Source organism: Coptis chinensis, chromosome 4, assembly GCF_015680905.1.
Source record: "Coptis chinensis isolate HL-2020 chromosome 4, ASM1568090v1, whole genome shotgun sequence".
NCBI lineage: Eukaryota > Viridiplantae > Streptophyta > Magnoliopsida > Ranunculales > Ranunculaceae > Coptis > Coptis chinensis.
This window is the reverse complement of record NC_141459.1, coordinates 24,247,994-24,263,833: the sequence shown is the minus strand read 5'-3', so window position 1 is coordinate 24,263,833 and position 15,840 is coordinate 24,247,994. Positions and strand designations below refer to the sequence as shown.

Sequence of the window (15,840 nt, the reverse complement as noted above, 5' to 3'; positions counted from 1 at the left end):
CTCCAAATGAGAATCTCTCCTCATCATTTGTCTATTTAAATGGAGTAGTGCTACAAGGGCCTACTTTTTAGACCTACTATTGCGACTCACTATTTGGATAACGTTGATTTACATTACAGTACACACAGTATCTCTATGTAAATCAATAATTATGACTTTTGACAAATTAATAGGTCCAAATACTAAGCCAAATAAATAGGTTGGTCTACTGATTTAAATTTGATCTGAATATATCCAAATCAGGTGTTGATCCACTCAAGAATTGAGACCAATAGAAACTACATAGTACATACAGACATAGTACAAAATATCTCGATATATCGCGATATTTGGGGATATCTATCCAGATTTCAGAAAAATATATATAAATATCACGATATGTTAAGAGATATATACGACTGCAAATATCAGTGATATTTTGACAATATTTGTGATATTTTAGGATATTTTGTGATATTTGGAGATATTTAGCGATATTTTGTGTATATAACAATTTTATTTAATATTTACCATTATATTTTAAATAAATATAAATAATGTATCATGATATATCAAGAAATATCTATAATATCTACGATATTTGTCGATATTTTGGATATATCCACGGTATTTACATGTGAAACAATGTCAAATATCCCAAAAGAGAGAAATATATCCACGATACATATCCAAAAATTGAATATCGATAAATACCCATATCCTGATATTTTGTACTATGCATACAGAACCTCTTGTTCCTCCATATGTTCGCCCATAATTTTTTTAAATTATTCCACTTGTAATACAGGATGGTGCCAAGTCGGTAACCATTTTTAAAACTCGAGCTTGTAGATTTCTCCATATCAACAAACACCTACGGCTAAAATAATATAACTTTAAACGTATGTCGACGACCTGTTTGCCGCTAGATTCATGTCATGGTTTGAATTTTGAAAAAATAATAATGGTATCATAATACAAAATCTTAAACGCCGTTTAGTTTGAAAACTTTAGGTAACGCTTCTAATTAGGATGACAAGTGTAACGATGACTATGTGTTGTTTTAAGTTTTAACTTCCAAGTACCGTAGACAGATAAAGACCATGACATAAAATATGTGAAAAATCGAAGACGCCCTTTGCACTTTGTTTCAAACAAAGTACGCCAATAATTGTGAAAATCTAGAAGAGTTTTGAAGATTAAGGATTGGATATTTGTTTAGGTCACATAAATTGGATTAAAGTCCTATTCAGATATTTTTCTTTTCTTTAGTCTTTCAAGAACGGGCCGAATCTTTTGTCCAGACTCCAGAGTGTGACCATTTAACAAACCTTTTAAACCAAGAAAACTAGAGCAGAGAATATTTTCATTTCACATGCTCGATCATGTGGGGCTAAATTATTGTACCTTTCATGTTTGGTGATAATCCTGATAAATGTTAGATACCAACTTATTTAAAAAGCTGAACAAGTGGCAACCCAAAGCTGGAAGTCTGAAATATCTCGTGAGTATATTTTCATTTAGAGTTCGTTTTAGTGGAATTTATATAACTATTTCCTATAAGCTATAAGCGTATTCAATTTGTTATAATTGTTAAATTGATGTGCTTCCAAAATGCACACAATCATATAAAACATATATATTTCAATAGGATTAACTTAAGAAATTGTTTGAAAACGTGAAACATGATCATGTAGCTGGAGGTGGCGGCACTGGTGCAACTCTTTTGTTGAGTTGCCTATTAGGATTTATCAATAAGCTAAAAGTGCAGGGAATAGAAAAGTATGATAAGGGTCATCCACCCTCCAAGGTCACTCATTCAAACATTTCAGAGGTACATGCAAGACCTTTTGAAGAATGTTTCAAGTGGATTTTCTACTTTGTTGAATATAGTTATTTGAAAACTACCCTAATAGACAATAATATGTACTTATTCTTCTTGCTCAAAGGGGACAAGGACTCTTTGAATAATTAAGGAGGTGCGCATATTTTGATTGAAATTAAGTTTTTATTTCAGTGTATCACCCATGCCAATATGCATTTCAAGTGATGCCAAAATATAGATCTGGCTGGATAGCACGCCTTCCATTCGAATGAGCACTTCTTCTTTAGCGGTTCACCCCATCCATGATATCAGTATCAGGCAACCCTGTCATACATTTGATGCCACCAATATTCTTTGTAGTCATTTAGTTAACATGTTAGTTAACCGTAATCCCCCTCCCCCACCAGCTTCTTATGAATGTATTCCGAATTGCTTGACCAAGAAGTCTTATGTCCTCCGAGTCGCACGGCAAATTCTTGTGCAAATCATGCATTTCTGTTTTTATGACCAGAAATTTTATCTTTATTTTCATTTCAAATTGTTCATTGGACTTTTTATCAATATGAGGTGATCGTAACACAGTTAGGGTGGAACTCGGGCGGATTGGGTCGGGTTGAGACATAATCTGAGTCTAACCTGAGTTTCAAATGTTTCAATTTGAGTCCGGGACCAAGTCCAAGTTGGTCTTTAAATTTTCAGCCAAAGCTCTAGTCCGACCAATTCGGATTGGGTTGGGTTATGTCGGGTTGGTCAAACTTTTCGGATTATTTTTGGAATTATGAGGTTAAAACCACCGAAATTGAAATTTTCTAATGAAATCAAAGAGATTTGATTGTTTGAAAGAAAAACTAATTTTGTTGATTATATTATTCTCTCTAAAATAGAGATTTCCAATCTTATTTTTTACAAAAATAACACATGGATCGAGTTTTTCGGTTTTTTGATATTCTAACCCAAACCCAACCCAAAACCGAGTCGGGTTTTGATTTTACAAAATCAAGTCTAGACCACGCATCTAACATGTTAATCTAAGACTAACAAAAGTTGGGTTTTAGTTCATCAGACTTAGGCTAACCCTACCCAAATTCCACCCCTAAACACAGTACATAATACTCGCAGTTCAGGCAATCCAATCTTCCGTGTGTATTAAACAATGAGACACATTGAAACTATAAACTAGTAGTTACCAGTGTTTACGATTCCGAACAGAATATCAAACTTATATCGAATTTAAAAAAAAACATAAAAAACAACATAGGATCAAATATTAATGATTTTGAAATCTTATCGGAATCAAAATATCACATGGATCAAAATATTAACACTTTGGGTTTTCTAAAATTCCAAAATTCCAAAAATTCTGAAATCCTGAACTTAGTGATGAGAGTATGAGACAAACGTGCTCAAATTAGTTTCCAAAAATGATAGTTTCCCATCCCTTCTACTAAATGTGAGTGACCAAACATTAAACTTCGGTAGTTATTATACTCATAATTACCTGTAAATCTCTCTAAAATTAGTTTGACAAACATATCATTCTCTTAATTAAACAGCACCCAAAACCAACTTCTTCCTGTAATGTAACTTTTCCCTTGAAAAAACCGGAGTTCACACATACAATCATTAGTTGGTAAAAAGGTGGTCTAACACTAAATTACTAATGGGATCTTAATAATGTGATAGCAGAATCTAACTAAAATGTTCCAACTTGTACGTTGCAACGAGCGCCACGTGTTGGATTCCTTTAATCGGCGTTTGATAATCAAACGGTCTTCCATTACATTATTAATTTGATTTAATATGATTGAAAAGTGAGTCAAATAACTTCAAAGATACTTCTTTGTTTTTCAAGGTCATAAGGTTCTTATAAATAAGATGGGAATTAGATCCTTAAAATGTCTATCTATATATAGATGGTACTCATTTCTGTTCGTAATCATAAACTAATTGGACGGTCCGACATTTTCTGGCGATTTTATATAACACACCATGTTTTAAAGACATTCCCTGCAATTTGCTGTCCACCATTCATCCTGCTTCGATGTTTATGCGGCATATTTGACTTGCCTCCACTGTTTTGGAAAAATAGTTAGTACCATATGACAAATATGGAATCTGTTTAATACATCAGCACCTTGAAAAGCAGATGGTTTTGAAGATTTTGACACATTAAAATTAAAACATCCGAGCACTGAGGAACTAATTTGTAAGTTTATCCTATTTTAATCAGATTTTAAGCTGTCGAGGAAGTATCACATTGTTAATTTGTTGGTAGTCTACTGCTTAAAACCTATAAAATGAAGAAAAATAAAAATTTGAACAATCAATAGCATTACATTGTTGGGGATACGAGTACGAGATACCCCCTTTTACCTATTCCTTAAGTTAATACAAAATATCTGAATTATTTTTCTTTGACACAAGATTCATCTTTTGAGAAAAAGACAAAACACTAAACCACATTTTTGGAATGATTAATATTCCCAAGAGAATCAATTCAGGTTACTTTAATAATAAAATAAGATGAGGCCGGATCTTCTCCACCCGGTGGAAAACATTAGCCAATACACCTTACAAAATATTATTGACACGTGTCTCTTTATTTAATACCTAAAGTAATTGTGTTATTTAAAACTAAAAAAAAATCACTACAAAAATTAATTGTAATAAACATCAAAACATAACTTAATTATAAAGTCATTAAAACACTAATTGTAATAAACATCAATAACTTTTGATTGATATTGATTTTCAATATTAAGTTGAAAAATAATTAAATTTCTTTCTACGGGATCAATTCGATCTTTACAAATTAGTAATTTGATGATTGGGTTTTGAGCTTTAATCATAATTTTGAATAATTTCATTTTTTTTACTTCAAGTTGAGTTTTAATCAGTTCTTTGGATTATTTCTTGAATATTAATCAAATGCTGTGAAGTTATGTGATAATTTATGATTGTATTTTCGACTTTCATTCAAATCCAAATGTGGTTTTCTATTTCAATGGAAAATTTGGCAATTTCATTAAAGTAATAATAAGAATATTGTTGAAAAAGAAAGAACATTTTTGAAAACAAAATGGTGGAGATTTTTTTTTCATTTTTCAAATCTTTCTTTTTTTGTAGTGATTTTTTATTGATTTTGTTTTTTGGTTTTAAGTAACACCGTTATTCTGGGTGTTAAATAAGAGACACATGTCAAAAATATTTTGTAAGTTGTAATAGCTAAAGTTTTCCACCCGGGTGAGACTATCCGACCTCTTAACCTCAAATAAGATTGTTTAACCTGTAAATCCCTAAATTGGCATCATCTAGTCCCGTCTTCAAAATTATGATCTTTAATTTGTCTTTTACAAAACACAATACCACTTCTTGTCTCTCGATCAAACCTTATGTATTGACAACGATAAATATGAAATGTGATTAGGCGATAAAAGTGTGTATTGTCGTTCATAATGGACCTAAATAAAATGTCTAAACTAAATCCTAAATGTAATTATACACAAAGATACTAATAAAAAGGGGTACGAACAGCATCAGCTTTCAGTAAGAGCGGAGGAGAGACTAAACACGTGAGCCAATATAAGATAGTGGTGTTTAAAGACATGAATATTATACTGATATATTTCACTCTATATAAGACTCGAACAAGTATCACACTTGAACCACAGCGATAAGGCTTTCAATACCCATTCTTCTTCAATAAATCTATAGAAAGGTGGTGGTGGTAGTACACAATAATGAAGGTATAAATGACAAAAACCATAACTATGTTATCATGTTTTATGGTTAAATTTGTTACTTAGCATTAATTATTGTTTTGCCGTTTCTTTATATAATTTCGTGCGTGTGCTTGAAATGAGAGGAGAATTCAAGATTTGTTGACTCATACTGTGTTGGAAAAGTGGTAAAAACTAGAAAGTGTTTTTGGGACGTTGACATCTCTCTATATCTTACAAGACTCTTTCCACCACGTGTATCTCTCTTACGAGCCTATGCTTCATTTCTCTTCTTATAAATACCAGCAATAGCTCTTCTAATAATCTCACTCTCTGGCTTCTCTACCTATAGCCTGTCTAGTTTCTCTGTTTGGCGTTTTAAAGTCTCAGTTGCAGATACCAACTCTCTTTGTTATCTTCTAATTCTTTTTAGAAAACTTGGCTTTCAAGGTTTTGAAGCTTTCAAAACTTTGGTTTCTAGCTCTCTCTATATATCATATCATTCAGTCTGCTTGGTTTTGGGTATTGGTTAGGTACTAGACTTAACTAAGTCCACACCCACCTCACCAAAATTTCAGGTTGATTTGGGTTTTTGTGTGCCTTGGGGGGAGTGTTCAGAAGAAGTAAACATTCTGCTATTTTAGAAGTTTTTGAGTCTCTTGGGTTCCCATTGTCTCTATCTTCTCTTATAATCACTGTGTACGCACAGTTGTGACTTATAATTCCACTACACAAGCTAAAATTCTGGTTTTAAGAGGTTTACTTGTTGTGTTTGAAAGATGGGTGAAAACGCTGTCACAAAGAACCAACTACAACAACACTACCACCATCAAGTTGTTGATGTACCACAAGGTGGTTCCAAATGCTTTGATGATGATGGTCGTCTTAAGAGAACTGGTAAGAATTAGTTTTTCATAATTCATATGTAATATTGCTTCTCTGTTTGTTAAGAAAATTTCCCAAGTGACCAATCATGTTTTGTTTCCAGGAAATGTTTGGACAGCAAGTGCACATATAATAACTGCTGTGATAGGATCTGGAGTGCTTTCTTTGGCATGGGCAATAGCTCAACTTGGATGGATAGCTGGTCCTGTAATGATGTTCTTGTTCTCTTTTGTGATTTACTACACTTCATGTCTTCTAGCTGAATGTTATAGGACTGGTGACCCTGTTACTGGCAAGAGAAACTACACTTACATGGAAGCAGTTCGATCTAATCTTGGTAAATTACCCCAGTTTCTTATTTCCATGCAATTAATCAACTTGGAATTCTTTGAATTGTTCTAAATTGAGGTTTTTGATATTTCTTAGGTGGTTTTAAGGAAAAGGTTTGCGGTGTAGTTCAGTACTTGAATCTCTTTGGTGTTGCCATTGGATATACCATTGCTGCATCTATAAGCATGATGTGAGTTAAAATAAAGCGAAACAAAACCTGATTTTAGTTTCAAGTTTACTGTTAGAATGTGAGTTGATAACCTTTGGATTAATGTGTGTTCTGTTTTTAATCAAACAGGGCAATTAAAAGGTCTAATTGTTTCCATGAGAGCGGTGGAAAGAATCCATGCCACTTATCAAGCAATCCATACATGATTATGTTTGGGGTGACTGAAATTTTCTTTTCTCAAATTCCTGATTTTGATCAAATATGGTGGCTATCAATTGTCGCTGCAGTTATGTCCTTTACTTACTCTACCATTGGCCTTGGTCTTGGAATTGGAAAGGTCTTAGGTAAGAATCGATCCTGCTCGATGAATTAATTGTATTTTTGTTCTATTGAATGTATTATTTGTTCTATAAATAACTGACATTATGTGAATTTTGATCAGTGACTGGGCAGTTCAGAGGTAGCTTGACCGGAATAAGCATCGGAACGGTCACTCAGACTCAAAAGATATGGAGGAGCTTCCAAGCGCTTGGAGACATTGCCTTTGCCTACTCTTATTCCATCATATTGATTGAAATTCAGGTAAATTTTGAACTAGTTCACAAATAAATTTATGATGCATTTTATTTAGAAATAAATTTGGAAATTTGTTTCTGAAACAAGAAATGAACACTTAATTGATATGTTTGGTGATATGCAGGATACAGTTAAGAGCCCTCCATCAGAAGTGAAGACAATGAAGAAGGCCACCCTACTCAGTGTGTTTGTGACAACAGCTTTCTACATGATGTGTGGTTGCATGGGGTATGCTGCATTTGGTGATAATTCTCCAGGGAATCTTCTCACTGGTTTTGGTTTCTATAACCCCTATTGGCTACTTGACATTGCAAACGCTGCCATTGTAATCCACCTTGTTGGAGCTTACCAAGTTTACTGCCAACCCTTATTCGCTTTTATCGAAAAATGGGCAGCAGAAAGATGGCCCAAGAGTCAGTTCATCAGCAAGGACATCCCAATACCCATTCCTGGATTTCGCCCTTTCAAACTCAATCTGTTCCGCCTTGTTTGGCGAACATTATTTGTCATCCTAACCACCATTATATCCATGCTTCTCCCATTTTTCAACGATGTAGTTGGATTGCTCGGCGCATTGGGATTTTGGCCTCTTACAGTTTACTTCCCTGTTGAGATGTACATTGCACATAAGCAGATTCCCAGATGGAGTACTAGATGGCTTTGCCTACAAACTCTCAGCCTTGCTTGTCTCATAATTTCAATCGCCGCTGCTGCAGGTTCAATTGCTGGTGTTGTTCTCGATCTTAAGGTTTATAAGCCATTCAAGACTAGCTATTAAGACAGTAGTATCTCACACAGTTGTCCGGAATCGTCAAGCATTAAATCCTTCTAAGAGAAGGAAAGAAGCCAAAACTGTAGTTCTGGCTCATGCCATGTTCATGTCCATGCCCTTAAGAATATTAAGTGGTGATGTTATATTTTCTTCTTGTTCTTGTTGCTTTTCCTGTTGCTTAAATTTAGGAAGGAGGCTGAAGCATGTATTTATGTACATGGAATACATATATAACAGTCTCCTCACTCTGCTCTTGTTTATCAAACTTGTTAAATTAGAGGAAATTAATCAATGACCAGCCTTTGGATTGTCTTTGGTTTTTAGTTTTCCAATTGCAGAATGAAATATGTTTACTGGTTGCATAATCAGTGTAGTTTGGTTGAATCAACAAAATGTAGATTCAATCTCATTGGTCCTTGTACCAAAATGCTCATGGACCCAAGACAGAGCCTGTACCATTATATGACAAATTACCACCATAGAATTCTGTACGTACTTATTCGTCTCTGGATGGTTCTAAAAACATTCTAGCAGCGTTCCCCCGGCGGTCTGTCACAATTGAATGTGCCTTTCATTCTGGTACTCTAGATATACGCCTATACTACGAAAAAATGAAATGAGAATTTCTGAAAAAGAATTGAACATCATATATACCAACCATTTATCTTAATTTAGAAAATCTAGAATCAGACGAAAGAATCAACATGATTGAGAACTATTCCAGTATTGGAGTAGTCATGGGATCAATCTAAGAGTATCATTACCTCTGGCTTTGGGTATAGGGGTAAATTTGTAGCTATCACATAATTACAAGGGAAATAAAATGTAATGCATTTTTCATGATTTACAACGTTAATCAATAAATCATAAATTTATATCAAAATCTTTTTGCAGATGTGACAATGATAGTGTGAGAAGCCACACATCTCAGACACAGCAAATTAATGTAACTTTGGCTTATTCGATACCCTTTTCTTCGCCTCTCCGCGTGCACATAACTAGACACGAGCACGAAAAGGTCAACTGCATTAGATTTTAGATGGACAGAGGTTACATCTTGGACACACTTTTTTTTCCCTCCGATATAGTTTGAGGCAACTTTGAGCAATTCAAACAGACTTGTTTGAAGATACCAGTGCAGATTCTCTAATGTGCATCCAAAAGAAACCTGTTTGAAGGTACCACTGCAGATGCTCTAATGGGGTACTGCTTACTTTTGATTGATGGAGAGATGTATGTTCTCACATTTCATGATATTCTTTGAAGTCAGATCTAGAATATGCTCTCTTTTTATGTCTTGCATGTGAACCTATAACGTCCTTATCTTAAAAAGAATGGCTGTGGTAGTATGACTAGTGGTGGTAATCATATTATTAAGGTAGGGACTCTACCAATCCCACTTTTAGTTTGGGTTGAGTCCTTGATGGTTGTATGGGCTGGTCATGGTCCTTGTGTGGCAGGCCCCAAGTCCCTATCTTAAGATGCTGTGAAAAGACTTTCTAAGTAGTTTCATGGGTTAGCCTATGAGTGGGCTGGTGACTTCAGATATATGGTGGCATTGGTGAGAGTGCTTTCACAATTCACCACTTCACCCCACCACTACCAGAGTTAGGGTGAAAGGGTTTTACCTTTTGTGGTACCAAACTAATAATTAACTAGTCTACTAGTCAACACGAACAAAGCATGAATCTCATGAAGATCCATTGAAAGCGAACGAACAAAAGAAAAGGTGGTATTTTTCCAATACTTTTACTAGGTCGGTTGCACGTGAAAAATATAGGGAGAATTTTCTAGTCTTTTCTTTTATTGGAAAAATATAGTGGTGGTTCTTTGCTTGTTTTACCTTTTTTTTTTTGTGTGATTAATTTGGTTATAATGTTAGAACTTAGAATTGATCGGAAAAGCTCAGTGTTCTAAAAAAACGTTAGGCAGTAGTCGGGCAGTGGGAGAGCGCCTAGGATTTCTAGACAGTGCCTAAACGGACTAGGCGATTTTTTTTCCTAATATATATAGTAATATACACCTATACTATAAGAAATGAAGAAAATTATTTACCATAATTCAAAATATAAACACAAACAAAAATATTTATTACAAAAATGCGTAATAGTTGAAAAATATCAACTTTATATAAAAACATACTCTTTGTTATAGTGACATATAATTTACATTATGCTTTAGTCTTTTAAACTCATTCAAATTTTAAGCCTACACAGGCCTTTAATTTTCGACATTTAATCATTCAAAAAAAAAAAAATGACTGGACCGCCTAGAGACCACCTAGCCCTGCCTAGTTGGTCCACTGATTTTTTAAATGACTTGGGCCTAGGCGAGTTGGTTGGGCACCGCCTAGCGCCTAGAGACCGCCTAGACCGATTTTTAAAACAGTGGAAAAGCTACATCCGGATTTTGGGCAAATCTTATAATCTAACTAAAACCTAATAGGAGGATTAATTACATAGATTGGGCTTGAAGCCCAATGTTCCAATTTAATTTCGGATAAAAGACACAGCATTTTCTAATTATATCAAAAGCCCATTTGGTCAATTTATTGATTATATTACAAATTTGTCCCTCACCCCATCTTCTTCAAACATAAATCTAAATAGGTTGAAAAAAAAAAAAACAAACCCTTCCCTTAAATTGAATTGAAAGTTTGAAATATGTAACATGGAAATTTGAAATTTGAAATTAATGACGATTTCGCCGATTTTGTGCAATAAAAACCGAGATCTACTCGAAACAAAAGACAACCAACTACAACAAAGGTAAGAAACTAAATTTAAAATATCTCTTTATATATATAATTTTAGTTTTATTTTGTACTTTGGTTGAATGAACTTGTTTCTTGCTTAGATGAACATGAAACTTAATTGTTTATGCTTGTTGTTTGATTTTACATGTTGTTTTCAACTGTCAACTCCTACTACAACATGGGTGTTGCACTGTCAATTATCACTGCAACATGGATGTATAGCACAATCAATTATCATTCTAACAACCACTGTCAACTCCTACTGCAATATAAATGTTGCATTGTCAATTACTACTGCAACATGGATGTTGCACAGTCAATTGCTACTGCAACAACTATTGTCAACTCCCACTGCAACATGAATGTTACACTATCAATTACCACTAGCTACAACATAAATGTTACACTGTCACTTCTATTGCAAGATGGATGTTGCATTGTTACATTGACATCAAATAATTGAGATTACGTGCACTCATATACGAATATTAAAGAACTTAATGGTTATACACAATAGAAAGTGCACTTATTATTTTTGATTTAAATGTATTCTAAGTATTGTCGTGATGAAGTTAACATAAAAAGAACGAATCTTTAGCTCAAAAAGGTAGAGCACTTGGGAGAAGAATCCCAAGAGGATGGTGGCTCAAATCCACCAAGATTCTTTTATGTGTGTATATAGTATTATTTTTGTAATATCGTTTATCAGGTGTACTGTGTGCTTACAGTTGTGTAACATCCATGTTTCTAAAAGAATCTTCCAATTGTCAACGTTTACAATTATCGATGGTCACAAGCAGCTGGTGGTGGCTTGTCCTTAAATGTTAATATCCTATGTTATGTTGAATATCTCAGCCAATTGCTTCCTAAATTCCAAGTTTCCAACAAATGGGTTTAGCTTTGTTTGCGCATTATGAGTACATGATTCCAAAGACAAATTAAAAACACCCAATTTAAAAGGAGAAGTCTCCTCTAAAAGAGATGGGTTCAAAAAAAGTAAGTCTCACGCATGGTTCTTGTGCAATATCCCACTACAACATGGATAGATGTTGCACTCTCAACTCCTACAGCAACATGAATATTGCACTCTCAATTACGACTGCAACATGAATGTTGCACTATCAATGACGACTGCAATATGGATGTTGCACTCTCAACTCCTACAACAATGTGAATATTGCACTGTCAATTACGACTACAACATGAATAATGTTGCACTGTCATTGACGACTGCAACGTGGATGTTGCACTCTCAACTCCTACAACAACATGAATGTTGCATTGTCAATTACGACTGCAACATGAATGTTTCACTGTCAATTATGACTGCAACATGGATGTTGCACTCTCAATTACGACTGCAATATGAATGTTACACCGTCAATGACGACTGCAACATGAATCATTTCACAGACTATGAAATTCCATTATAACAAATGAAAAATAAAACAAACCGACTAGTGAATAATCTCAAATGAGTATCAACATTTAATAAAAGTATACAATGAGTATCAATTTCTCATTAACAAATGTCAGAAGACCAAACTTAAAAATCTCAATTAAGATAACAAAAAAAATATGGTTTGCCGAGAACATCAAAACTGATCACAGATTAATGAATTACACCGGTGCTTTCAATTCTTTTCTTCTTGGGTTTACCAGGATCAATCTTCGGACTACACAGATAAACTGCAGGAGAATCAAGCATACGTCTTGGCATAGAACTATTCGGAACTAGCTTGACAGAATGTGAGTAACATTGTCTAAATGCGATCTCCGTATATCCTTCATCAATGTAACCATAACATTGCCTAAACGCAATCATCGTATATCCTTCATCACCCTTACTACCAATACAGGCGATAACATGTATGCAAGGGAAATTATTGATACGCCAATAGTTACAAGTACATTTTCTATTCATCAAATCAAATGAATGCATTGATGGAACTAGGGGGTGCATGTGGGGCGGAACTTTGAAAAGCTCCCACGTAAGAACTTTGAAAAGCTCCACTACTGTAAGTCATTAGCCAATACTATCTCGAGACATAAAAAAATATCCCAAGTTTGAATTAATAACGCCGCTATGAACTAGAAACTAACATTGTCTTTTGTAATTTATCACTTAGTATCTAAAGCTTTGCTTTTATATAACAAAACTTGTTTTAACAAATATGAAACAAAAATAACAACTTAGTGATTTTCATTGGATCTAACCACCCTCAAAGTCCTTGCAGCTTCAACCTTACTAGCCAATACTATCTCCATTTTTTGACATAAAATGAAATTCTATTTTATAGACTCATCCAATCTGTTCCAACTCATTTTCATCATCTTTTTCATATTCCAAAAAGCATAAGAGTAATAGCGGGACATTTGGAAACTAAAAAAACGAAAATGACATTTATAATCTCCTTAGTGATCCATGCATTGAAACATTCAACTAGTTTATCGTTTCTTCTTTATATCTATTACTTCTTCCTTTAAAATGATAATATAATTAGCACATCTCAAGGAAGAACAAATTCGAACTCTCAGATTGTGGATGTGCATTTTAAATCTACTTTGATTATTACACCGCTTAGATTATTGTACATTTTTGTAATATAAATGAGTTTTAAAACTAAAGGTTTCCTTGTAGTAAAAAAGAAAAATATATAGGGCCCGACTCCTAAATGCATTTGCCCAATTTTTCCAATAAGGGCTTTAATGTTTAATAGTGATCCATGCATTGAAACACAAAAAAGCACATCTCATCAGGAAAATAATTACCACAAAATCAAAAATAATTACCACAAAATCCAAAACAACAACAACAACAAATTCAAAATTTCAACAACATTATACCTTATTCAAAAGTGACTCAATCTCAAAGAAGTAAATCTTCGCACCAACACAAGCCGCCAATGTCGAACAATCTCTAGACACAGCTACAATATGAACTCTATCAATTTGTACATCAACAACACTCATCTCCTCAATACAACAACCCTTTTTCTCTTTTGCCCCCTTCGATAACATTCTTAGTTCTCGCCACATAAAACCCTAAAAAATTGTAATTCAATTAATAAAATAAAACCCTAATTCACAATAAATATAAAGTTTTACCTTGAGAATGAGCGAGAAATAGAGTTGAAGGGTTTTCTGATACTGCTAATGGATGTATTGGTGAGTTTTGAAGATCGAAAGTGAAAGGTTGAGGTTTTAAAGGAATGGAATGACCAATTTTTTTGAAAAACAAGTCTTCTAATTCTTTGAAGTCTCTTTCTTTTATTTCTTTGTCTAATTGGATGACACTTTTTTCTTCTTCTTCTTTCGTTTCTGTCATTGGAATTGAAGTTTAATGTGTTCAATTTTGGGATTTTGAAGAAATAAATAAGAAATACCATAAAAGGGTATATACGGTATTTTGAAAAAACAAATAAGGTACGGTTGGTTTTTTCTCGTGACTTACCGAAAATGAAACCTTTATTTCACACTTTTAAAAACAAGAAATGTGGCTCACACCCCTGCCTTCCTAACCCATTACTCAAAACCTCCCCCATGTCGGCCCAACCCATTAAACCCCCCTATTTTGAAGCTTTTATGAAATAAACTCCCTGTTTTTGCAAAAGTAATAAAATTTCGGTCTACTTTTAAATTCCAAACAAAATTTATTTCCTTTTTTACCCTTTTTCTTTTCCAAAGACACAACTCTGCTTTTGGGGTTTTATTCTCGCCATTTTTAACCAACAATGACACAAAGAAACACACCGATGATTTGATCTCTTCATTCTCACATCATTAAAGAATAAGGTTTGGCATGAGAGAAATCTTCTTATTTTAACTTTTGTTTTAACCTCTTTTCAATACACTTCTTTGAACTTTTGATTATCCTCTTTTCAATCTTCTTCTTTATTTTAATTTTACTTATTCTCTTCTTTGTTAGATTTATGTCATTAAAATTTAAATTGGTGATATTGTCATGCTTTTAAATGTTGAAAAACATACCTATGTAAATATAGATTTGGATATATGGCTACTGAAAAATAATGCATACCTATATAAATATAGATTTACAAATATATAACTATGTAAAAATACATTTACATAGATTCATGATTTTTCTTTGTTGTTTTTGCAAATGCAACATGGATGAGACTGTTCTTTTTGTTATTATCTTGAGACGTTAAATTAGATTTGCGTGTTGGGACTAATGGCATAATTGGTGATTTGAAGTGTACAATTTCTAAAAAGTGGTCCGACCTTACTCCATTTCTATATAACTTTCTTTTTGTAAGGGATTCAAGCGTGTATTGTGATGATACTTCAGGAGCTTCAATCCCTTGTTTGTTTCAATTTGGTTAAAGGTTTTGATACATTCTTGATAACGGCATCATAGAGAGAATTTTTTAGCTTTTTATGCGACGCTAGTTCTAGTTTCAAAGTCTCTTTTCAGGATTCTTTTTCTACTTTACAGATTTGGTTGTTAGTTCTTCTATATTTTCTGTTGTATATGATGAAAAATATGTTAAGGTTGCTTCTTTGCCTATTTTGACTGGTATAGGACAAAAATTTCTTGGTGGTGTTCCAATATTGAGGAAAACTTCAACTTTTGGATCTTGCTGGAACGTCACTTGCCTATCAATGCAATGGTGGACAAGATCCGTGGGAAAATTATGAAAATGATGGATCAAGGGAGTCATCTAGGATTTGGACTACTATCCTATGGAAACTTTATTTTTTGAGAAGATCGAGGTGGGGAGAAGTTTGGGGGTTCTCAAGTCAAGGGAGGGTATTTTTGAAGTGTGTGCTACTCATACTCACTTGGTTGACTTGAATAGAAGTCCT

The 15,840-nt window shown here is 33.8% G+C and overlaps 1 protein-coding gene across 1 annotated transcript; it reads left to right on the top strand.

The window, feature by feature from the left end:
- The first annotated feature begins 5,464 nt into the window (after window positions 1–5,464).
- LOC147502810 (amino acid permease 3-like) lies at window positions 5,465–8,565 on the top strand. The gene is made up of 7 exons (XM_086607665.1): window positions 5,465–5,550; window positions 6,303–6,420; window positions 6,512–6,745; window positions 6,835–6,928; window positions 7,037–7,251; window positions 7,350–7,489; window positions 7,608–8,565. Exons 1-7 carry the CDS (start codon window positions 5,545–5,547, stop codon window positions 8,259–8,261), a joined length of 1,461 nt encoding a protein of 486 aa, XP_086463791.1. The 5' UTR covers window positions 5,465–5,544; the 3' UTR covers window positions 8,262–8,565.
- The last annotated feature ends 7,275 nt before the right edge of the window (window positions 8,566–15,840 follow it).